At 42.3% G+C, this 24,766-nt stretch overlaps 1 protein-coding gene across 1 annotated transcript; it reads left to right on the forward strand.

The window, feature by feature from the left end:
• Nucleotides 1–5,709: 5,709 nt before the first annotated feature.
• On the forward strand, nt 5,710–19,047 carry LOC144741142 (acid-sensing ion channel 1C-like). Its single transcript, XM_078623769.1, is given in 18 exon segments — nt 5,710–6,150; nt 6,152–6,202; nt 6,205–6,294; nt 6,296–6,355; nt 7,846–7,896; nt 7,898–7,936; nt 7,938–8,018; nt 8,558–8,665; nt 12,442–12,552; nt 12,554–12,593; nt 12,715–12,743; nt 12,745–12,772; nt 13,127–13,218; nt 13,220–13,281; nt 13,500–13,605; nt 13,949–14,029; nt 14,184–14,255; nt 18,943–19,047. Coding segments are annotated over 18 exon segments (1,647 nt in total).
• The last annotated feature ends 5,719 nt before the right edge of the window (nt 19,048–24,766 follow it).

Raw genomic sequence — 24,766 nt, forward strand, 5'->3', positions numbered from 1 at the left:
TTACTGTAAGTGCACTATTGGCAAGTGCGATCAATAGAACTGATGAGGAGTAGTAGGAATTCATGGTGGGGACGCTGCTCTGGGAGGCTTTCTGCTGACTTGGCCGTCAAGGAGCAGACGGAGGCCGACATCAAAGGTGCCGGTTTACAGAACCTCTTACGATAATTAGGATGTTAGGAGGAGACACTGGGCACGTATGGATATGTATAACCCCAGTGTTGTCCTCTCTGCGGCATGTTTCATGTCATAACAGTAATGTGTTTTACAATCAATCACATAAGACAGTTTGAATGTATTGTGTCCTTTTGGTCTTAGATTATCCTTTAGTTTCTGCTAATGGCTTCTGGGATCTATATCTTGCTCTCTAAGTCAATAAAAGTGATGCTCACACCTTCCCTATCTTCTTTCAAGGTAAACTGAGATTTCCCCTCGGCTCAGAGGAAGTCATGATACGTAGTTTTTAAGAGGAGCTGGGTTTTCTGTTGTTTTGAAGTAGGTTTTGGAGTGATTACGTCTTCAAATGCATTTCTCGACCTGATGGGAAGATCAGACTCTAGAGGTTTTGCAAATGTATATGACAAAGGTGAAATTTGATCGAAAGCTGCATGTTTTATTTTGTTGCCACTGGCATGTTCTTACCTTGTTTAGTCTTTCACGATAACTAGGCAAAATGTATATGAAATGTGAATGTGTCCAATGTAATGGAAGGTACTGGGGAGCACATCTGAGGTGTGGTGGGTTTATCAAAGTGTGACTGTGGGCTGCAGAGTAAGCCTGAACGACAGCTCACTCGTGATTTTTTTTAGGTGGATTTCTCCCTGGAACGGGAACAAGTGAACAAGATGAAACATGCAGGACTGAGCAGTCTGCCCTGCTCTCTGCCTGTCAGGGGTTACATCCAGAAATATATGCTGTGTCAGAGATGTTGCAATTACTGTCAATGTCAAAACAACTCCTATGTTGTTTTTTTATTCCTGTGCTGTCCAACAAAAGATACTGCACCAGCTTAAATCTAATTTTTTAGAAGGTGGTGTGGTGAGTGGGGATTCAATTCAATATAACCAGCAATTTGCACATTTGTCACCCAAATCAGCTCTGGGAGTTATATTTTATATGTAGAATTTCAAGCTCCACAGTATTTGTCCCCTTGATAAAACCCATTGCTTTGCGAAAACCCCTGACTCGCCCCTGTTATCAGTGCAGCATACAGAGCAGCCGACAGCAGGAGGTTAGTTTCATTTAAAGGAAGGCCACAAGATGTCTCTCTTTGCTAAAGAAGCTGTCTGTCCCACCAGCCGCTGGCAGCAGATGTTACGGCTGCAGCCACGGATCTGTTTGGTTCCAACTGCAGTGGCTGTAAAAGTTGTCATGTGCGACAGGACAGGACTCATTGCCTGATCCTCTGTTTTTGACACAAATACTCAAAACATATTCAGAAGATCATTCAAGGCTTATCATGAATATCTGTGGAATTCACAGGTAAGAGATGTGGAGTAGGAATAATATGGAGACAAATTGTTTTAAAAAACAAGTTGAACATACAATTTTTACAAGTATCTTGCATATCCTGAGACTATGGGACTTTTTGTGGTTTCGGTAAAATGTAAAAAAATAGGGAAAATGTCACCAGCATGATCACATTTTCTCAGATGTAACAAAGTGCAAATATATTTCAATAGAAGAATTATGAAATAACAGAGTGAGAAAATTGTTGCTAATTAGCAGCTTACACAGGATTGCACTCTAATGTGTCTTTTCATGTCCATTTCTGCCCTTTCTGTGCTGTGTGTGCTTTTGATGTGCATCTAATTGCTTCCAGTATTTCACTTGGTGTCGAACATTTTCACTGGTCCTTGAAGGATTTTTCTCTTTATTCAGTAAAAACTCTGCTCCTCCTCTAATGAGACCTCTGGGCTTCTCTCAGGCACTTCGACATAAAAGAGGATGGTTACTGCCAATTCCTGACAGATCACTGAGCCGGTCTGAAACTGGCCAGTAAATGTTACAAAAATATATACATATAAAAGAAATAAAACTTTTATAAAGTTTGCCTGTTTGCCCATCAGGCATCAAAAAACACCTTGTTTCATTTTGCCATATTCTGTTATTATACATTGATCTTCAATTTTATGCTGGAAAGCCAAACAATGATTAAATGTACTTGCAAGATAACAGTGGAAAGATGTGCGTTTCTAGGGGACAATCATCAGCCTGGAGTGCTGATCTCTTGAGTAATTGCAGAGAAATAATTACTATCATGATTTTCTGAAATGATGCCACAAATAAACAAAAATATAAAAGTCATGTTCTTCAGTCAAAGACTTAAATGAAGTTATCAAACATCGTAGTGCAATAAATCAATGGCATTGGACATGAAATGGGCGGATCATATTATCAGAGGTCCATGTGGGGGTTGTGATACCAGTAATACAGGTTTGGAGACTAACATGCTGCAGACATAAACTGTCACTGTACACAGCTGTTCTTCAATCCACACGACATACCATCGATTCTGTGCAGATGCAGTCCAATGCTGGAGTTGATATATTACATCAATAGTCCCTTTGTATGAGTGTAGTGTGGTTGGAGTCATTTGTGTGAGCAATGACAATCACCTGACTGCAGTTTCCCTTCATCAACTGTGGGCTCATTGTTTCCCTTTTCCATCTTAATTTGTTATTATCACCCATCAGTGTCATTTCAGCAGCAAAGCTCTCATGTAGCCATTGTTCACTACCTGCACTTAGCAGCCTGTAGCGTAGGACTAGTCGCTCACAAACTGGTATTTCCCTCTGGAATAGGTGGAGAGCAAAGAGTGAAAAAGTTGGTAAAGATATTTAGCTGGTGGGCACAATTTGGGTGAATCAAAAAATTACAGGGACGATTTTCTATCAGTCAACAGAAGAAAGATTCACTCAGCAAAACGATCACCAGCATTTCAAAACAGGTCCAAGTTAAATATGTACAATAAAAAAATATCAGTTCCGTTCCTTTCGAATGTGCCAGTACTCCAGTGCAGCACCAGTTTAAGGGCTGGGATTGACGTCCACAGACAGCTGGAAGCTTTAAAGGACTACGTGTGATTGTCATTGCTTTGCCCATGGAACCTCATAGAAGGGAAATGTGCTTCGGTCCAAAGTGCTGATGAGGGACATTTCTACTTCCCGCCACCACCGAGCTTGTGGAGCACAAATGAGCTCTAGCAATTAACTGGGAAGTTAAGTGAGCTTTATACCTACTGACATGTTTCCAAATCAATTCAGATGGTCAATAAGGGAGGAAAGCAGGCAGTCAGCCGTAGCTCTGATAAGGAGACTGCTGGAGTTATTACTGGACTACCTCTCAGTCAACATTAGGATTTTTATTCTTTGCTGGGCTTCATTCAGTGAGCTAATCAAAACATCATTCTTAATTCCACATTCTTTGTTTTTTTTTAATGGTACGTTTGTGTCAGATGTCTATGACAGAAATCAATGACGGGCTCCTGACTGAACAAAAAGTAGGTGTGATGCAGACTTGACCTACGGTCACTTTGAGAGAGCTGATCCAGGCAGTGTATAAGTTGTCCTGACTGCTAGGCAGCTGTGGAAGCACACAGAGGGATAATAACTGTTACTACTGTTCCTCAGTAGTGAGACATTCAGTTATATTATCATTTGTTATTACAGAGACATTTAAACAACATTAATCATTAAAAGTTGTTTTTGTCGCTATTGCTTGAAAATTTCAAAGTGACAAGACAATTCTATTTGTAATTTGTAGAATATTCAGTGTTAACAATGCATTCGTTTTTTTCCGAAACAATAGCAACAGAAGGGTACTTACCTTCATACTGTGAGTGAGTAATGTTGCATTCACATGGAATCAGGGAACGGCAGAAGGCAAGCTGATGACATTTCAGTGGACGAGAGAAGGATGGTACAACACTGGCGAGGCCAGCAGAGACAACTGTTGACGGCAGCGGCAGACGGCATTGCAGTTCAAAGTTCAAATATTTGATCTTACCGTCTACTGCCACTCATTTTCATTTAATTCACTATTCAATTCTCATTTTAATTCACTAAAAGGTGACTCTACTTAACTCAGGTAAAGCCTACCTAGCCCAGGTGAGGTCTATCTGACCCAGGTGAGGTCTACCAAGATCAGGTGAGGTCTATCTGACCCAGGTGAGGTCTACTTAGATCCGGTGAGGTCTATCTGACCCAGGTGAGGTCTACCTAGATCAGGTGAGGTCTATCTGACCCAGGTGAGGTCTACCTAGATCCGGTGAGGTCTGTCTGACCCAGGTGAGGTCTAGCTAACCCAGGTGAAGTGTGGAAATGATAGCAGAAGCACCATACTGTAGATACTTGATGTTTTACATATGGTTTGGATTTAAACTGTTATGAACCATGACTGCAGTGGGAGTGGGAGGCGGTTGGGCTCTACAAATGATCAAAAGCTGGATGAAAATCAATATTTCACATAAGCCAGAGCAGTTCAATCAGCCCAATCGGCAGCTCTCCTCCCCACTGCTGCTGCATTACTTCTGTCTGTGACAGATCCTGACTCCCATGAGTCACACTCACCCTCGCCTGTCAGACTTCAATGTTAAGTCAATTTATGCAACAAAACTTGCAAACGAAGACAACACATTGATGCGCCAATGTTTCCTGTCTTTCCTGTCTCAGAATCCGTTTGCACTCAGCTGTAATCAGGTCGACTATGTAAAAGTTCTATTTAACATAGTATGTGTTCTGAGATCATACACAACACAAGCTGAATCCTTTAATCATCTCACACAACAAAAGAACCTTCAATATCGACCAGCGCCACATCTGCATGGAGCCGGATGTCAGCTTTTATGAAACTGCATAGGTGATAATATATTTGAGATAGAAAAACATCACATTTTAATGAGTTTTTTTTTTTTGCTGCGATAGTTTGTACGCCTGAGTTATTAATTATGTAGATATATTGATCCAGAGCGGGCTGCAGTATCCTTCAATATTCATTTACCATAAATCTTGTAAGAGAATTTCACTATCAGATATATTTCCTTCTTGGATTTGTATATTCCTGCTGCCTCTGTATAACACTGGAGATCTAATTCATCACCAGAGGAAAACCATTTCATCCAGTGGCTCCTCCTCATTTTCCATTCGGACTGTCGAGAGAGTGTGTAGTGGGCAACAAGCTTTATATTCCTTTCAGCAGGCTGCAAGTCAACAGAGTAAAAAGCATCTCTTCGATCTGTGGAAAAGGGAGGACTTGTGTTCTGGGCAGCCATTGCATGAGAGGAGAAAACACCGATATCTGCAGGTATTGTCTGGCACTGGAGAGGGAGATGGAGGAGTGAAAGATGTGAGCAACAGGGGTAAGCCTCTCCGGATTTTGAAAGTGATTGCCTGGAGGAGTGAAGCCTGCCGTTACATCTGCAATTATCACGTCCATTTATCTATTGATGAGGGGCCGGTGATAGCTCTGCTTCATGGTTATTGTTAATGGAGGGATTCAGCTTTTTTTCATGAAGGAATCAGCGCATAAACAGCCGTACCTTCCCAAAGGAGCTCAGTTCTTTTGTTTTTATCTCACGGCGTAACACTGGGACAGCTGCACATCACGACTGCAGTGGCTGCAAGCTGGAGATGGCTGTGGACAAAGTCGGCGTGTGAACTGGAAAAGTCTACACGGGCTACTGACAAACGTCTTCCCCTGACACGAGCAATTATGGTGAAAGCCCCCTCATCGGAATCAGTCGCCATGGGGCCGCACAAAGAAACGCATGGCCCAAGAGGACCCCCCTCCAAAACCAGTCCAGCCTGCTGAAACAGTCATGGGAAAGACATTACAGTGGGGTTTATAATGAAGACCAAAGTTCATGGTTTGAAATTTGTCTTCTCGCCAGACAAGACCAAAGCCCAGAGAGTCATCTGGGTCCTGGCCTTCCTTGTTTGTGTCAGTCTCCTCTGCACCTGGTCCCGGAATCGAATCTTCTACCTGATGTCTTTTCCTGTTGTCACAAAGATCAACATGGTGTGGGCTCACAACATGTCTTTCCCGGCTGTGACGTTCTGCAACAAAAACCTTTTCCGTGTGTCCGCCGTGACCAAGCACGACCTGTATCACAGCGGCTACTGGATGGACCTCATGTACTCGAATCACACAGTGGGTGGAGAGGAGCATGGCCATCCTGAAAGACAGCCACAAGCAACGGGCTCTTGAGCCTGCCTGGACTTCAACAACTACACCCGGCCGTCGAATTACCGAGTCAACACCACTGAGATGATGGGTCGACTCGGTCACCAGCTGGAGGGACATGCTGCTGGAGTGCAAGTTTCGCGGTGAAACCTGCACCTACAAAAACTTCAGCACTGTATGTACCAGTGGAAAGAAGGTGTTTGTCAGGCGTGGGTATGAATGTTGTTTACAAGTTGGATTAATAATTCATTTGGCAGCACTTCTACCAGCAGGCGTTCTGTGGTGTTTTGTTAAGGTGCCTCTCAAATGTGACAGCCTTTTAAATTTGATTTGTTTGAAAGGAAACAAACCTGCTTTCATGTTTTTTGGGGTGAAATCAATGTCACCATCCATGGATGCAATGTCTAGTCTGTATTCTTTGTCTACCTGTCCAACTTTAAGAAACCTCTTCTGCTCCATGACCTGCAAAAAGAGTAAAAGGTTTGTAATGCGTAGTATAGTTTTTATCCTGTTCTTAATCCGTTGCACTTTGAGATTATTTTAAGAAAAATGTGAGTTGTGTTAAAATTAAAAATGATGATAACGATGCTTATTATTATTATTATCATTATTATTATTTTAAAACATTAATGAAATAAAATAAAAAAGAAATATTGAAGAAGAACAATAATAATAATAAGAAGAACAAGAATAATTCAGACAAGACAAGTAGGTAACTGAAATCTTTAAACTGAAACAAATACTTATCCCAAACTACTCCAAACCATCCAGCTGTAAATGACATGAGTGAATAGGAAACGTCTGCTGTGAGATGGATGCATGCACAGAGGCTATTTTATATCCGTAGATTTGAACCTTCAGCTCTGTAACATTTTTAGATGTACATTCTGAACTTGTGCTTTTCGGGTTGGATTGTTTCTCGTCACCTTGCCAGTCTGATGATACAGCCGGCAGCGAGAAGGAACCAAAGCTCTGGCCTTTCTGTCTAAGCCTTTCTCTGTCTCGACATGGAACACTGAGTTTGATCCCCTGAGATCAGCTTTGACATGCCAACACCCCTTTCAGCAGCAAACGCCCCACCACCACACACACACATACACACACACACCTACCTGCAGTAATGAAGTCCTTTTCTTTACAGTCGGGTGTGTTTTTGAAGTAAAGAGTGCAGCTGTGTTTGAAGCTCTGACCTTCGTTAGGCTGCATCAAATCCGAGGTCGACCACGTCGTGTGACTCCCGTTTCCACACCTCTGCAAATAGGATAGTGAATATTCCAACCAAAGTATGATTTAATGTAACTGAGAAATAAAACTGCCTGCTTAGAGCTGTAAATACAGAAACCCAAGCCAACTTGAATGTTTTAAGCCGGACTGCAGTCACTGCACAGCAACACGGAGTCACCGGCCCCAGTTCACCCTCAGCAGCTAGTCAGGACACACAAAGGTCTCTGACAAACTCTGTTGGTTTGTGTGTCCATCGAGCTTCCACCAGTAATGTTTCTGACTCCAGAACAACTAAACAGAATCACACATAAGGCAGTTGGTAGTCAATCATGTTTGAGGTTGATGCTCAGCACCTTCTCTGATCATCATTGGCTGGACACAGGTGTGTCCCACGGCACAGCAGAACGTTGGTATTTACCGTTTCTACTTTTCTCTCCACAGATTTACACACGCTATGGAAAATGCTACACGTTCAACTCGGGATTAGATGGTAAACCCGCTGCTGACCACATTAAAGGGAGGCACAGGGAACCGGATTGGAAATCATGCTGGATATTCAGCAGGATGAATACCTGCCTGTCGGGGAGAGACAGGTTAGTGAAGCTTTTAGCACCGTTTTGACATTTATTGTAAAAAAAAAAAAAAAAAAAAAAAAACACTCTGAAACATTCTGAATGTCACTGCTGTTATTACAACTTGATGATGTATCCTTTTCATCTGGAATGTTAAAATGGTTTCCTTTACAGTCCTTCGCTGCACAGAAGAGTGGTGCCATTCTGGATGCACCACAGTGTTAGAGAGAATAATATATCAGGTCACATCAGGTCCAATAAATGGTATTTATTGGCTCCTTGCTACAAATTTATGATCCACAAACACCTGACTGCACTGCATATTTATGAAATAAGCAGCATCTGATAGATCCTTTGACATAAGATCCTCGGACCGTCACATAAATGTCCAGTGAACTGAGATCAGACAGACTTCCTGTTCAGGAAGCGAACGTACATACGAAGGTACGTGGTAAGATCTTTGGAAACACTCAGAGCAAGTGGCAGCCGACGGCCACAGAGAGCGTGTTTCCACAGGCAACCGTTCCTTGTGTTAAATGTCTGGCGTGCTGTATCCACAGATGAGACCTCCTACGAAGCAGGGGATCAAGGTTCAGATCCACAGCCAGGACGAGCCTCCCTTCATTGACCAACTGGGATTTGGTGTCGCTCCTGGTTTTCAAACTTTTGTGTCATGTCAGCAGCAACTGGTACCTAACGTTCAGCATCCTCCCCTCCCGACGTCGACTTTTTTTATTTCATTTTTGCTTTGCTTCATTCTCTGCCCTCCCAAAAATCCCCCAAAGCCAGCTCACGCTATCTCTGCGTCACAGAACAAAATCAGATAACTGATTTTACCTCTTGTGAGAAAAGTGTGGTGGGCGTCAGTAAATACTGGTGAGGAGGAACGTTGATGCAGCAGCTACGTAACGATCGGCTGCAGCCAAAACAGCACCAGGCTAAAAGGCATGAAATACTTTCTGTCAGCCCAGAGTGTTTGTTGTATTTTTCACATTGAATCTACTTTTCACTGCCAAAAATGCGCATGCAGCTATTGGAAATGTGTGAAAAATGCTTCTAGCATTCAAAGGGGATGCCAAGCGAAGAATTCAAAGTCTTCATGCATCCAACATGATTTAATAAACAAAATCTAATTAACTTAAAATGATTTAATTAACTGAATATTGTTCCAAATTAAAATTAAAATTGCTGCAATGGTTCATTGGCAGCAGCGGTTTTGTCATTGAACCTCTGTTTAAGTTCTCCTTCTCAAGATTTATGAATGTGGAAGGAAAAATATAGCATTGATTTGAAATTGGCCTGTTGAAAATGTGCTGGTCTATTTCCTGGTTTTATGAACTTTTATGAAGTGATTAGATTAGCGATAGGACCCACAACAAGTTTATGGCATTTGAAAATGATTTAGGGACGCAGTGAAATGAGAAGCAGGTTTGTTGACTGTAGAAAATGAGATCTCAGTCCTCAGCGCCACTGTCAGTGGAACATGAAAAATTCTAACTCTAGTTAAGCCCTGGATCGACTGGCAGGTGTGTGTGCCAGGTCATAGCACTACGCTCACATGGATTTCCTCTCCAAAATCTAATGAAAGTGAAAGCCATTTTGTGACGTTGCCAAGACAACAAATTCAAATTGCATCTCTTTTGTCTACAAAAGAATGGCATAGAAGCTGCAGTAGGCAGACAGAATGGGGAAATGACAAATAACAAGAGCCCTCGTGTGTCAAAAGAAACCGGCAGCTGCATTTCAGTGATTTCCTTTGAGATTATTTGCTTGTTTATGATCATTCAAGTGGTGGGATGAATCAAGCTGTGAATTAATTGCCTTACTTAAATGAATAAACTATGCCCTGTTCAAAAGATTTTGCCTTTGAACTTGTCATGGGAAGCTCATGTGAAGGTTGTGAAGGGTCCCATGAGTCCGTTTAGAAGTGAAGAAGCAATTCAACTCAGGTTTCACTTGCATGAAATATGATAAATCCAATTTACCACCCTTGTGTCAGCAGAATAACATGGGATGATGGAGGCAGATATTCACTCTCCAAAATCAGACACTTGGACACCACAAATACAAAGTTGATTTTTGGGGACAAGCTTTGAAAACACACCGTATGTCTGTATCTATCTCTTGCTCTGCGATGTTGTAAACTTCTCCAAGCGTATCGTCATTCAGCCATTTCAAAGATGTGAATTTGTTCTATTAATCACGCCCCCTGCAAGAAAATGCATGGATTGTCATTTATAATCACGACGTCAATGCCCACATCAGTGACAGGTTCAAAGATATGTTTACACCCCCAAAAGCCGAAATTAATTAGATTGTCATCAGAGCCTGGCCAACATTCATTTCAGTCCGTCTCAGTGGCACGGCGTACAGGTCCATGCAGACGTTTCATTTGAAAAGCGTCTGTCAGACGAATTGAAGTTTTAATACGATGCTTTATGAGCCCAGAGTGACATGAAGACCACACCGGGTTTTGCACTAGAATGTTGTGACGATTGAAATGACGACCTGGAGCGTGAGTGCAAGTGAGAAGACGAGAACCTTTTGCTTTGACGGTAAAGCAGACAAGCCTTCGATTGCTTTGCACGTCCAGCTAGAAGGTTTTCAGTTCATGGCATTTATCTATTTACTCTCTGGACAAATGGAGACACACTTGATAACAGATGACCCATTGAATGTTTCATATTTGCACCCCAGTGGATTATTGGAACATTTGGATTCTAATACCGGCACAATCTCGATATCATACGTAGTTAGTGTGGATCGTCTGTTTATTCTTGACTAAGCTCTGCCTGGGTCTCGCCCACACCGCAGCCTGGGAGCGGTGGCTATAGCATAAAGGCAGCAGAGGTTGACCACGTTCTACCCTTTGCCTTGCTGTTGTCCTTCATTTATCTTTGTAATGATGTGGGCTGTGTTCCCTCACCCCTCGCCCAGATGAGACGTCCTATGAGGCCGGCATAAAGGTACAGCTTCACACTCAGTCAGAGCCTCCTTTCCTCCATGAGCTGGGCTTCGGGGTCGCCCCCGGGCTTCCAAACATTTGTTTCCACCCAAGAGCAGAGGGTAGCGTATGTTTGTCTGGGCTTGCTGCATGTTCCACACTTTATTGTTCAATAGTAATTCACCCATCATGCAGTTTCCACACTTTGCTGTCCACCACCACCCACCACCCCACCCGAGGAATGGATCTGTGTGGTTTGAAGCAACATGCACCATTGTCTTCTCCTTTGGAGTCGAGTACAGAAACAGCTGGACGTGTTTCATTCCAGCTTTAGTCGCTCATCTGTCAACTCATCAAAGCTGGTTTAACCCTCTCACTGCCGAGTCACATCTTGTTGTTGTTCTTTCATGTCTAAATCTTCTGACTATCTTCTGGAGGGACCAGACTTTATTTGCATTTGGGTTTTTTACACCTGGTATCTAATTTATATCTCGTGTAAACTCATGGGAGAATGGTAACAAGATAAAGATCCAATCTTCAGCCTTTTGAGTCCACTCCTTGAATGAATTGTGGTCAGTCCTCAGTGGACTTTCTATTGACTAAATGACTATTATAGTGCTGATGAGAGCTGATGGAGTTGATCAGCAGTCACAATGAATCTTCATGTGACAATAGCATTTCACTGTTTATTGATTGCTGGCTAGCATCCAAAGGAAAGGACCTTAGAGGGATGAATTGCATTCATTTGTTGTCATAAAAATTGATTAGCACACACCATAAATTCCAAAATGTATAAATAGGGCAGACAGGTTTTCTAAGTAGTTAAATGTATTCAATGTTTAAATGAACTCTTAATGGGTTGCTCATTGGATTTCTGACTACCCAGGTGTAATGTTTGGTAAGAGTCAGGTATTGAATATTCCTCATTAGTGATTCATTTCCAATTCCCTGAGTTAGTTTTTGAATTTAGTGACCTGCACGCAACCTTTTAATGAGGGTTCTACCTCTAATGAGACTGAAAACTAAGAATAGGTGCATTGATTATTAATATTGGGGACATTCAAAATCTAATGCAGTTTGTCTCCCATAAAACCACTTTTTATGGGAGGTTATTTTCATCAGATACTTAGCATCCAATAATTCATCCACTCTGTAAACTCTTTGTTCTCTAGGGTGGTTCTTGTCCACTGATTGTGGTGTCCAGTCTGAATCTACATACCCTACAGATTTGTGTTTAGCCCGTCTCTATTCCCATGGTACTCTGCTTCCTACTGGGGGACATGACCTCCATCAGTAATGCATGATGTCTGCTTGCTGCTACACATGATCAATAATGTCGGTCAGGACATTTTGTGTTAATATCTTGTCTCGTTGCACATTTGTCATCTTGGTGCTTATGTTTTTTCCTCTTGTTTTTTGTATGTTGGGGTTTGTAAGCTGGCTTGGACTTGATTAATGTTATTAGTTGTATACCTGCCCGCTGACACACTGAGGGGAAACCTGTGCTGTTTGCTCTTTCAGCTTCAGTACCTCCCTCCACCCTGGGGAGACTGTAAGTCTACTCCCATAGACTCTGAATATTTCTCCACGTACAGCATCACTGCCTGCCGCATTGACTGTGAAACCCGCTACCCTGCTGGAAAACTGTAACTGCAGAATGGTTCACATGCCAGGTAGGAATACGCACACAGACGCTGTCCGCTGATGGAACAGTGTCGTCGCATGCATATTAAACTATGTGTCCACATGGTATTCAGTATGTTCCATGTGTCTTATTCTGATGTGTCAAAACAGGAACTTCAACAGTGTGTACTCCTGAGCAGTAATAAAGACTGTGCTGACCCAGCTTTAGGTGAGACCACACTGCTGAAAATTCTGGCGTGATGGGTTTTGCATTAATGTGAATGAATTCAGCCGAGTGTTCAGCAGCTTTAGATGATATCTGATCACTTGAAGGAAAATTGTTTTTAAGATTCCATTAGGACAGTTGGTGATGTGTCCATGCTTCACTGGTATCAAATTAATCCAAGCTTTTTTTTCCCTTCTCCTTTGAATTATAGCTTCAGTCATTATTTGCTTTCATGGAAAGTGAACGATGGCAGCGATTTGTACATTTTTTATGCAGAGATATTTTTAGCTGAGGGCTTCTGTTTGCAGGTTTGTTTGATTCTCTGCAGTGATCCTAAATGGCTTTGATCGTCCACAGACTTTTTGGTAGAGAAAGACAACGATTACTGTGTCTGTCAGACCCCCTGCAACATGACTCGCTATGGCAAGGAGCTGTCCATGGTTAAGATCCCCCAGTAAGGCATCTGCTAAATATCTGGCTAAGAAATTCAACAAAACTGAGCAATATATCGGGTAAGTATTCCTAATAGTAGTCAGTGACTCAGATGATCTGTTTTCTTGTTCCTTTAATGGATGGATGTAGTTTGTTGCGTAGAATGAGTCTCCATCGTTCACCTTCAATGTAACAATAATGAAAGAGAGTTACACAGGACATTTGAGATGTTTGGTGTCAGGAGACGTCAGCAGAATTAAATGATGTCCTGCTGTTTTCTTGTCTGCCCTCATTCCAGGGAGAATATATTGGTGTTGGACATCTTCTTTGAAGCTTTGAATTACGAGAAGATTGAGCAGAAGAAGGCTTATGAGATTGCAGGTCTTCTCGGTAAGATGCCTGCAGTTTCAGGTTCGTTGCGACAGAGGGAAGTGTGTTTGACCTTGGTATCAGCAGTCTCAGCGGCTGCACGCTGCACATTTCACTTTGTGGTCATGTCTAGTGCTTTGAGAGTTCCTCTTTGAACTGGCATGAAAAAAAAAAGGCTGAACATGATTTCATAATCTGATGCCCCTCCAAGGACGGCCGGGTTGTTTCAGAAGAAAAGTTTGGAGGTCAGACGGACACTCCGTCAGTTCCGCTCACATTTACTGGGAGAGATGCTGCATGAGAAGTGACAGCTCAGAGAGTGGTTTCACGCACCGATGTTTAACTACTGTACATGTCTGTTCATCTCTGTTCTTTCAGGTGGACATTGGAGGTCAGATGGGACTGTTCATCGGAGCCAGTGTTTTAACAATACTGGAAATATTTGACTACCTGTACGAGGTAAATTACTATCTATTAACCGATTAAATCAAACACACAAATCACACAGTACGTGACTTGACAGGAAAGCAGAGTAGACACACACAGCCACCGCTTCATTCATTGTGACTGACTGACGTATTTCATGTGTGTAATCTGCTGTTTCTGCCATTAGGTGTTTAAGGACAAGGTTCTGGGTTACTGCATACGCAAGAAACGACCTCAACGCTGTCAGAGCGACAATCTGGTAATTTTTGCGTCTGTCAGAATGTATTTGCTGGAATGAAGGGAATGTGTTCAGATCAGTCTCCCACTTAACGCTAAATGCTTTTTATGAACAGCACAGAGAGAAATACATTCTCCACATCACCTCATTGTTATCCTGCAGAGGTGACGTATGCAAACATAACACACTTTTTACGCACTCTTTGTTCACCTGATGACTATTTCAGATGTATTGAAATACATCTGAATAGTTACAGATTCACTAAGATCAATGAAAAGTTGATCATTTGATTCACAACAAGGGACAAACTGGCCCACGTGAGTTTTGTCCAATATATTTACGAAGTATCGTCCACACTAATAATATACCGTAGTTTATCAATGAGCATGTAATCATAGCTGACGTCAGGAGAATCTGTTATTGTTCTTTAATGGCACCACTCTGTTTCTAACAAGAAATTCATAATGTAGAATTACAAGAGCTCAGAAGGACATTAAGACAGTGTGAACATTACCATCCTCAAAGCCTTCAAGCAGGCAAAAACTCATTTAGATTTCAAAATGAAAACCAAAGCGAAAGCGTCAATGTCATGGTGGAATCACAGCAGATTGTTGAGCCCTGAGCTTTTTACTCCCTGTGATTACAAGTACGTTCAGGTCCTCTGCGTGTGGCCCTGTAAGATGTACTGAGTAGGTAGAAAAATCATTCATGACTAATGTGAAGTATGATGTCAGTGAGTTCAGCTGACTCAAAGCTTTACACAAGCTGAAAGGCAGCAAAGGATCTAAAACGGTACAACCTGATGAAGAACATACTGCAGATTCAGATGAGTCAGACTGTAAAAACCTGACTTCCAACATCCAGGTCACACACACACACACACAGACACACACACACACACACACACGTAGGAACGCTGTGTTAAATAATGTTACATGAAGTTTCACCACTGTGGTGAGGCGGGTTTATGCACGATAACATGGCTGGAGACCGGCTGGGCATTAAGTACATGTCATGCAGTGCTGGCTGCCTGTGAGCGCTTCGGGTGGGAAAGGAGCTCACGGCAACACGTGTTTGAAATGGCGTTAGGTTTGTCGTTAGTTGGCAAAGTTGACTGTTGTTTCGGTGTAAGTTTCGCTGTCAGTGAGTGATTCGTATCAGTTGACTCGTTCGCAGTCACTGCCACACTCAAATCTTTTCAAATTGGTTCAGTACAGTTCGTTCACCCCAAAAGATTTGTTCTTTCGAGCGAAGTGTTGCATTCCATTACATCTCGTTTAGAAATGCATCGATATATCTTAATTTTGAGACATTGCCCAGCCCTGACTGGAGTATATGTACTTTGGTTTAACAGTGTGTGTGACTGACAGGACAATGCGGCAATGCAGCGGGAGGCCAACTGACGTCTCTTTCTACAAAATCTAGTAAACGTGCAAATCTCACTGTGTGCGTGGGTGATTATTGCTGACTGTGCCGTTCATTTTCATTTCTCTTGTTTCTGACATTTTGTGTTTGTCCTGTTCTTTTCCTCAGTTACTTCCTGCGAAGGCTGTGCTGACAGTTCTTGTTCTTCACCTTCAACTCGACATCTGAGTTCCTTTAATGCCACACATAGACCAGCCACTGATCCTGTCATACATGTGTCTCGAAGCCATTCAGTTCCACTCTGCAGGTCGCGTACGTGCACCACTGCTGACAAACTCTCTCCTCTGGTGCTTTTTTTAATCAAAAGCATTTTCAGCTGATTTCCGTTAAGTGGAGACGTTCGCCTTCATTGTTGAGCAGCTATTTGTTTACCTGTTTGACCTTCGGCTGTGGTGGTAGAATGTCAGAATAGCAAGTTCTGTTTTTATGTTTCAAAGACATCACACACTGTTACCATGACAGGAAGTATTGGTGTGTCTGCATGTGGATTCTTACATACACAGTTTCATTTGGTTCACTTAACCTTTATTTAGACAGGTAGCATCACACTGAGACCAAAGGCTCTGTGTTCACGTCCACACAGTCCCGTTCACCCATGTTACATAGGACATAAAACAGGGGGGCGGGGGCTGATGCCGGGTGGCAATGACAATGCATAAGTATAACAGCAAGATAGAGAAGGTAGGTTGATACAATAGTGACCAGATGGGAGGGGGAAAAAAAGGACAACATACAAACTAGTTAGTTGCCGTGTATTCAGCAAGCAGCATTATTCCCTTTAGTAAAGTCAGTATTTACAGGCCGTTAAACTACCACATGAATCCAGTCAGAGTAGATGAAGTCTTTATTTAATGGGCGGATTGTTTGACTTTAGCAGATGACTTGATTGTAATCTCCTGTATTCACCTTCATTCATGTCATACATTCACCTGCTTACAGGAAGACATCTTGTCTTCCTCCTTCTCCTCATTTTCAATAATAATCCCTGTTCGTCCTCACACCTGCACAACCGACACTAGTACAGAAGGAAACTGTTCAGTAGAGGCTGATTTACGTCTGACTTCCATTCTCCTCGGTCCTCGGCCGTCAACACCTCTGGATGCTGGTTGATTGTCTTGTCAAAGACCTTTGATTTACTGTGGAACCTCCCTCCGTTCTATGTGATATTCCCTCAACAAAAAAAACAACAACAACATTTGCATTGTGTTTTACTTTCATTTCAGTCACCCTCACCCATCTTTCTTTTCATCATGTCTATTCCAGGAGTTTCCAGAGAACCCAACCAGCCCTGGTGTCACGCCTAATCATGCCCCCAGGTAGCACACCCCATCAATAATAGACCCTCCTTCCGTCTCACGCTGTCCCTCTCTGTCATGCATACTGAAGACCATCTCATACCTCGTTTGCCCAGCGGCATTAGTTGGTTGGCTGACGAGTAACCAGGGTGGCAGCATTGTCTGACTGCGAGCAGTTTACAGGTTCCATCCAACAACACTCATATCTGTGTAAACCTGCTTCCGTGTGTCTGTTCTATATGTCTGTTAGGAGGTTCACACAAACCGGTGATCTGCCTTTCTCTTCCTGTGCATGGTCAAATTTCATGGCTCCCAACTCAGAAGGCAGCCTGAGAGAAAAGGTGCAAGTTTGTTTTATCCAACATTGAATAGTTACTCACATACAAATGCAGTCTGTGCTCGTTTTAAGGACTTGAATTATTCCTGTAAATTAAAACAAAATCAACATGGGATGGGAGGGGAGGGAGGATGAGATGAGACCTGCCCCCTCACACAGGGACACCCGGTCATTGTAACAGGAACTCCCTTTGTAGCAACTGTTAGCAGACATTATACCTCCAAGGTGGATAAGTCATCATGCAGACACCAAACCTGTCAAAGCGTACCTCAGGCTCCGCCCCTGATGACAGTGGATCCTGTTCCCTGACACACTCTTTGTCTTTCCGCTCATCACTGTACTAGATTGTTATGAACCTGCTCAGGGCAGATAAACCTCGGCCCACCTGTAAGTGTCTCATTCGCTCACAGTCGTGTTTTGTCTCTCTCACCATCCACAAACGACTCAGCTGCTGCTACTGATGCACTCACATCACACGGAATCCTCTGGGATTACAATCCAACTCTCCGCTTAGCTGCAAATAAAACATCTTTGTATTTTTTTTTTTTTTTTTTTACTCATTTCAGGGCTTCTGTACCTCAAGGTTTCAAATGCATTGCACGCACCCAAAACGACTGACTTGTGGCACTCGCCCCAAAACAAAATCCCTCCACTTGTTCGGGTCATTTCTCTCTCTCTCTCGGCTGCGCAGTGATTTGTTGGAGCTCTGCCTCTGGGAGCGATACACTTTTCATGGCCATTCTTCAGAGGCAGGTCTCAGGGACTCACCGCATAGGGAGGGAGCACGGTTATGAAAATGTTCGTCACAAAGACTTCACCAGTTGATCGTTTCTTTTTTTTTTTATTGTCAAGATGTGGGTTAGTGAGACAAATGCCGACAGTAAGCAGCTCCATACTTTCACAGCGTCTGTTTTAGAAGCCAGATGCTGTAAAACACCTTCGTCAAATCCTGTTTTCACATTTCCGATCCATCACAGAGGCAGGGCGGGTTGACTTCTGGTGTTTCTGTACGGATTGACACAAGACTTGAGACCTGCTCCTTTCACTGAATAATGATGCTTTCTTCCCTGTAGGGTGAAGCGCAGCACTGCTGTGAAAACACATTACATATTTCATGAATTGTTGTGCAAAAAGATGAATCCCCTGAGATGTATTTGTTTCCATGCAGCCCAGAGGTCCGTTTAGACGTGATGTTATCGCAGGCCTTCATGCCGTGAGTCGGCACAAACTAGAACTGGCTCTGGTCTGGAGAAGAGACATTTTGACGAGTGGGCGATCAGTGGTCGAACGTATCAGCAGTTCTCAGCGGGCAACTTCACACGTAGATGAAAACACAGAAATGGATGTTCCATAAATAATTTCACCACGCGAATGTAAAACCTAAAACTCTTCTTTCTTCTCTCCCTCGTCTCATTCACCTCCCCCCACCTGCCCCTGATGTTCTTCTCACTCTCCCTGTGAAACATATGTGATGTGACCCGTCCTGTTCAATCACATATGTTTCTGTCATAATTAATTTGTGTCTCTCTTCTTCACCCCCCCCCCCCCCCCCCCCAATGATTACGTACTCCTCCATCATCCTCACTCCATCATCCCTCCCTTAATCCGGTTGAACTCGTCTTCCCTCCTTCCCCTTCCCTGTGTTTTGCAGAGCACCTGTGACACCCTCCGGAGTCACTCGGACAGTCTCGGATTCACGCCGAACATGTTACCTCGTCACCCGACTCTAGGCACCTTTGAGGAGTTTGCTTGTTGACATGGTGGCGCAGCGGTCGGTCGGAGCATCTGAGGACTTGACAGTAAACTGTGAAAAATGGATGTATTTGACAGAAACGGTGTGTGTGCAAACTTAAAGAAGAAATACAGTGGGATAGAAATAGAGTACGATCATCAAAAATACAAAAAAAAACACCGCTTCCGATACACAACTCAGGTTTTACTGCCATGTCGAGGCATCAGCGTTAATTTATTCATGTTTGTGTTTTTCATCCAGTTTAAGATACAATCAGTGACGATACATGAGTCCAAAAAAGGATTCACAACTGTGAGTTGTTTAGAAATGTGTGTGACTCAGGCCGAATGTTTCCTCGTGTAGCGTTTCAGTTTGTTCCGGGCGTCCTGATGTTCACGGTGACCTTGTCACTAGTGGAGAGCCTCGCTGAGCTCTGCTGCCTTCTTGCTGCTGTGACGCTTTAACTGTGTCCTGGATGAAACAACTGGGCTTCTTAGATCAGAAAAGAGATTATTAGTGTATATGAAGCATTTCGTTTCATCCATTGAACCATTTGACAGTTTCTGAATCAGTTGTTGTATGGGCGACAATAATTCCATCGTTCCCCATTTTATGCTGCAAAAGCTGATAATTCTGTTGAATTTAATAGAAAACATCAAATCAGGCCTTCTTTTAATTTTTTTTTTTAAACAACAGTCTTTTTTATTTCATGTCTTCAAGGTGTTCATCAGCACAATTGACTCATGGCGTGGGTGATACAGGCGGTTGCATAGGGTGCAAACATGTCAGAGGGTGCTTCGAGAGTTTTTCAACTTTAGTGATTTAGTCATTTGAGTGGTAGGATATGTTGGATTAGTCACAGCAAAAAAACAAAACAAACAAACAAACAACATACAGCTATTTCTGACTTTTTACTCTACATAATAAACATAGATGCTACACGTCATCTGGAGTGCCTCTACTCTGCAGTTGTCATGGAGATATTGCATAACAACTATATTTTACAGTTTGAGAAGGACAATCAGATATACACAGTTACATCTGCGCTCAACTAGTTCATGTACCTTTCCCATGCACACGACAACTTTACTCATGTCAGACATAAGAAATAAACTGTTAGAACTGTAATACTTGAACCACCTTCCAGAAAAACCATGTTTATTTCGTTTGGCCGGAATCCCTTTCACGATCATGTACAGGGCAGGACTTGTTGATTATTTGGGCAGAGGGACGCTCTCAGTCTCATGTAGTTGTAGAAGGTCTCCAGCTCCAGAAAAGTTGTAAATGTACTCAAAGAATCTTTTTAGAATCAATAAGTGAAACACCGTTCGGAAACGGGTGTCAGTGACAGCCGAGCCTCCTACGTTCCTACACAAATATGTATATACCCACAATCGAATGCCATGAAGAAATTCCATACTATGTGAGACGTTTCTCCAATATATATAGATATAGATATAGATATAGATAAATAGATAGATAGATGGATAGATAAATAGATCTAGAGATTTTTAAAAGAAAAGTGTTTGTTCATTTCTTCTTTCACCGGCCAAAATCTGGACGTTGTGTCTGGGTGGACCGAAAGTGTCCTTTCTGGTTTGTGGTGATTGTAATGTGACTGAACAGACTGTATGAGATACGATTGCCTCAAAACACGGAACACCACACACACCTCAGCACATCCAGCTCAGTCGACCGTCACGGTTTCACCCTTGTACACTATTAGTATTGTTTCCGAACATGTAAAATAAGTCACAAATAAAAGTTTGTGATGTATAAATGATCAAGTATAATAAACTCTATATTTACCCATGTTACTCACGTACGAAACGTTGCTTCTTATCTTTGTGTCGATCTACTTCCTGCTCACTGTGTGACACCCCTGACACTGCCGTCACGGGTTTGTAGGCTCTCTTTCTTATCCTCGCTATAAATACTTGGCTGAAAACTGAAAACTGAAATCTTTTATGTAAGCCAATGCCAGTCAAGTACGTGGTGTTCAGAACACTGTAGCTTTATTACTCTGTTGTTCCGTGTATCCAATGACTGTTGATGTGAAGCACAAACCCCTGGAGATCAGCCATCACTTGGAAACCAGACGTCTGTGGTTGTGACGACCACAGTTTAATTGACACTGTTACAGGAATGAGTGTGCGCTCCAAGAGGAGCCACAACTGGAGGAGACTTAACCCCCCCCCCCCCCCCCAAAAAAAAAAGAAGTGGAAATATTTCTTCAGGAAAATAACAAAGGGTGAATGGGTGTGTTGTGAGCAATAAATACATTGAACCATACACCACTGTTGTGAAACGGACATTTAAGACGGAAAAAAGACGTTTTCAACTCTGGTGTGTTCAACATCTGGAACGGATGGAGACCGAACACCGCCTAGGAGCCATTTATGATTTCAGTTGTGTACAATAGGACACAAAGACCAATTTCATGTTACACAATGAGGCTGCATTACCCTGTTGGTTCGGAGTGTAAAGCTGACTCAGCATTTACTGCAAACTGTGGATGTGTTTGTGTTACCTGCCCTCTCACCTGACACACACCCCCCCCGCCCCTTACCAGATAAGTAAATGTAGAGTGTGTGTAAACTGCCAGCAGCTACAGTTGAACTGTTTGTGCTCTTCTTGTAGTCGTCCAGTGGTTTTCAAACACAGAACTCCACCTCTTTCACACCTATTTGAAGTATTTTATTTGGACAGTTTATGTCCCGTCATATCATGTCATTTCCTCCCTTGCACGACCGTGGTGTACCCTAATATCCCTGGTCCTCTAACCGTAGTATTAGCCACGCTCTTCACTCTGTGGTCCAGTGTTTGGGAGCCAGATGAACCAAAGTCTCTGCATCCCTGTGGTGAGCTTGAGCCTCCTTGTGCACTACTCAAAAGTTCTAACTCTGATGTGGGAATTCGTGTATATTTTTTACGTATCAAATGAACACAATGTGGTTTATGTGTAACAACCAGGTTCTACATCATGATTTTCACGTGTATATAGACCCCCAGACACACACAAACACCCTGGGAATGGGACTTGCCTCATCTGGCTCCACATGGTCAATGTGAATGTTATTGTAGATATTTGATTTAACTATGGAACATTAAATAGTTAATACACGTACTATGTGTAACCGTACTCCATCTTGACTCAAAACTGTTTCCCAACACGACAGGCAGCTTGAAACCAAGTTTGTCAAGTTTGGGAATGGAATGGTCGACGGCCGGATGTGAAGGTTCATCCTTTGACCTTTGAAATAGATTTTAAAAAGTGGATCTACTAAGTTGTCACAGTACTTCCAACAGTTTGTCCATGAATAGTGGACAACATGCTTTTGTAAAAATTCTATGTAAATCATATCTGAAATTGTACTTAGTATGAAACGTGTACTAAGTATAAAAACGTAAAAGAACTGTGAATGGCTGATTGGTGTGGCGTTTACTTTCATTAACATTTTAATACAATGATAAAAAATCCCTGTGAGGGATTGTTCCTCACAAGTACTTACAAGTACTTACTGATGGCATGAATGTTTCTACATTAGTTTGTGATTAAATGTTAATAGCCATAAAGGTGTAAAGGTCCTAAATGTACTGTAGTATTAACTGCATTCTTGTAAAAAAAAATCATGTATGTAGTATTTGGAACAGAGGAGGAAAAAAAATATCCTTTGTATAAGTCATTTTACTGAACACTGAGTCTTATTGGCTGAAATAAACAGATTGAATAGGACAATTTTCTTCTACTGACAAAAGCATAAGTGCAAAATCCACTCTTCATTTGAAATAAAAAAAAAAGCTGCATTGAGAAAACTTCACAGCAGTTTGTTACTGACAGCAAATGTCTAACCCACACACTCAACTTTCAAACCCTACGAAGCTAAATGCATATCTGAGTTCTATCAAATAATGTCAATGAGTGAACCGAATGAAGCTGAACTACGTTTAGGAGAACGCAAAAAAACTGAACAGACATCCCTCATCACTAAATACATGCATCCACTACCTGGTGTTACATCGGCAGAATGAATCATTTGTGGTAAAACACAGTCAAACATGACGTCGGTCTGTATATGAACAGAAGCGCCGTAACAATCTGGAGTAAAAATACACTGCAAAGCTGTTATAATCATGTTCAATAATGATTTGTAACAGCTACTGGTGCACAAAACAATCCTTCAATGAAGAAGATTATCCTTGAGTTCATCCTCTTAAACAACCCTTAAAAAAAAAAGCACATCATTCATCAACTGAGGAACAAATGTGTCACTGATGGTCCACTGGTCATGAACATATACATCTACTGGGACAGTGCACCTGATCTCCAGCCAGATCTCTGGCTGTCACTGTTCAACATAGTCAATAACATTGAAAAGCGACTTCAAATAAAAACTGTCAGTTCAAAGTGCACAAAGACAAATGGGCGGGGTGGGGTCGGCCGAGAACAAGAAAATGATAAATTAGCTTGTCATGCTATACAATCTTTGAAATATGTAGTGGACAAGAGCACTGCACCGTGGCTGTATGAAACTGAGACTGAAATCTGTTCAGTCTGTTTGCTGTTACTGCTTTAATTTACTAATAAAAATGTGCAATTTTGTAAATCAAATTAATATTGTGTAAATTTAGATTCGGGGGAAAAGTGACAATACAATTTAAATAGGTCAATTTGAAGTAACATCTAAAGTACTAAAAAAACACATTATTAATAGTATTAAATATTAGCAGATGTGCCCATAATCACTGACATCAGACTGACTGATGTGTTAGGAATTAAGTGTGCAGAAGATTCTTTTTCAACTCTTATTGTCTCATCACACCTCTGGGTAACTGAAGTATTTAACCAAATTATTGTGGAGCCACAGCTTTGAAACTGACAACCAGTTCCTGGTGTATAAGATGTACTCAAAGCACCAAAGAGCCAAAACCCCTTGCTGAGCCACTAGAACCAGGTTTCCACCACACGGCACCACCTGCACTCTCCTCTACTCGTCTTTTTTGGTTTCCATCAGGACCAAGAAAGTACCTGATACTGTTTGGTCTTATATCTTTAGTAGATCACGACGGGAGCCACTGGGTCAGACGGTTCCACTGACTGCGGAGCAGTTGAAGCTACTTCCAGTGGCGACAGTATCTGAATTCACAACGTGTCAGCAGCTGAACAAACATCGGCCAGGTTTGTCTCAAAGTGTCACTGATTCTCATCAGAAGACGTGACGATCCCAACTGTACAGTGATGTTGACCCTCTTAGATTTGTGGAAATACAAAGTGCTTGCTAGGGCCAATTCCCCTAGAACTGATATTGCTGAGGGCCACAAAACCGATCTGATGCCAAAACACTATTACTGCTGTTATCTGTACTGAAGAAATTTGAATCCACATTCTCTTGCTCATTTTGTTGCGATGTGCTGCATTTCTAAGAGTCTTAATCCCTCTCACATCCTCCTTTGTTTCTGGGTGGAATAGTGAAGACGACATTACTGCAGTTTTGCAGCATCCGATGAAAACGTGGTCTCGTGTGCAGCTGAAATAAAATCCTGGTAGTGAAAGCGAGTAGAGTTGTGTGCGGCCGGTGCTCTGTGGTGGAAGGGTAGTTTTGTATTTTACAGGCTTTGTTCTACACAGAGGCACAACAGAATGAAATGCAGGGAGGGGTCGGCTTCATTAGGACTGATCCTAATGAGCCAACAGAGTGGAGGATGACTGATTCTGGCGGTGGAGGTTCAGCGTGAGCCCGTT

This window comes from Lampetra planeri, unplaced genomic scaffold (genome assembly GCF_965212315.1).
Source record: "Lampetra planeri unplaced genomic scaffold, kcLamPlan1.2.h2 scaffold_436, whole genome shotgun sequence".
Classification (NCBI taxonomy): domain Eukaryota; kingdom Metazoa; phylum Chordata; class Hyperoartia; order Petromyzontiformes; family Petromyzontidae; genus Lampetra; species Lampetra planeri.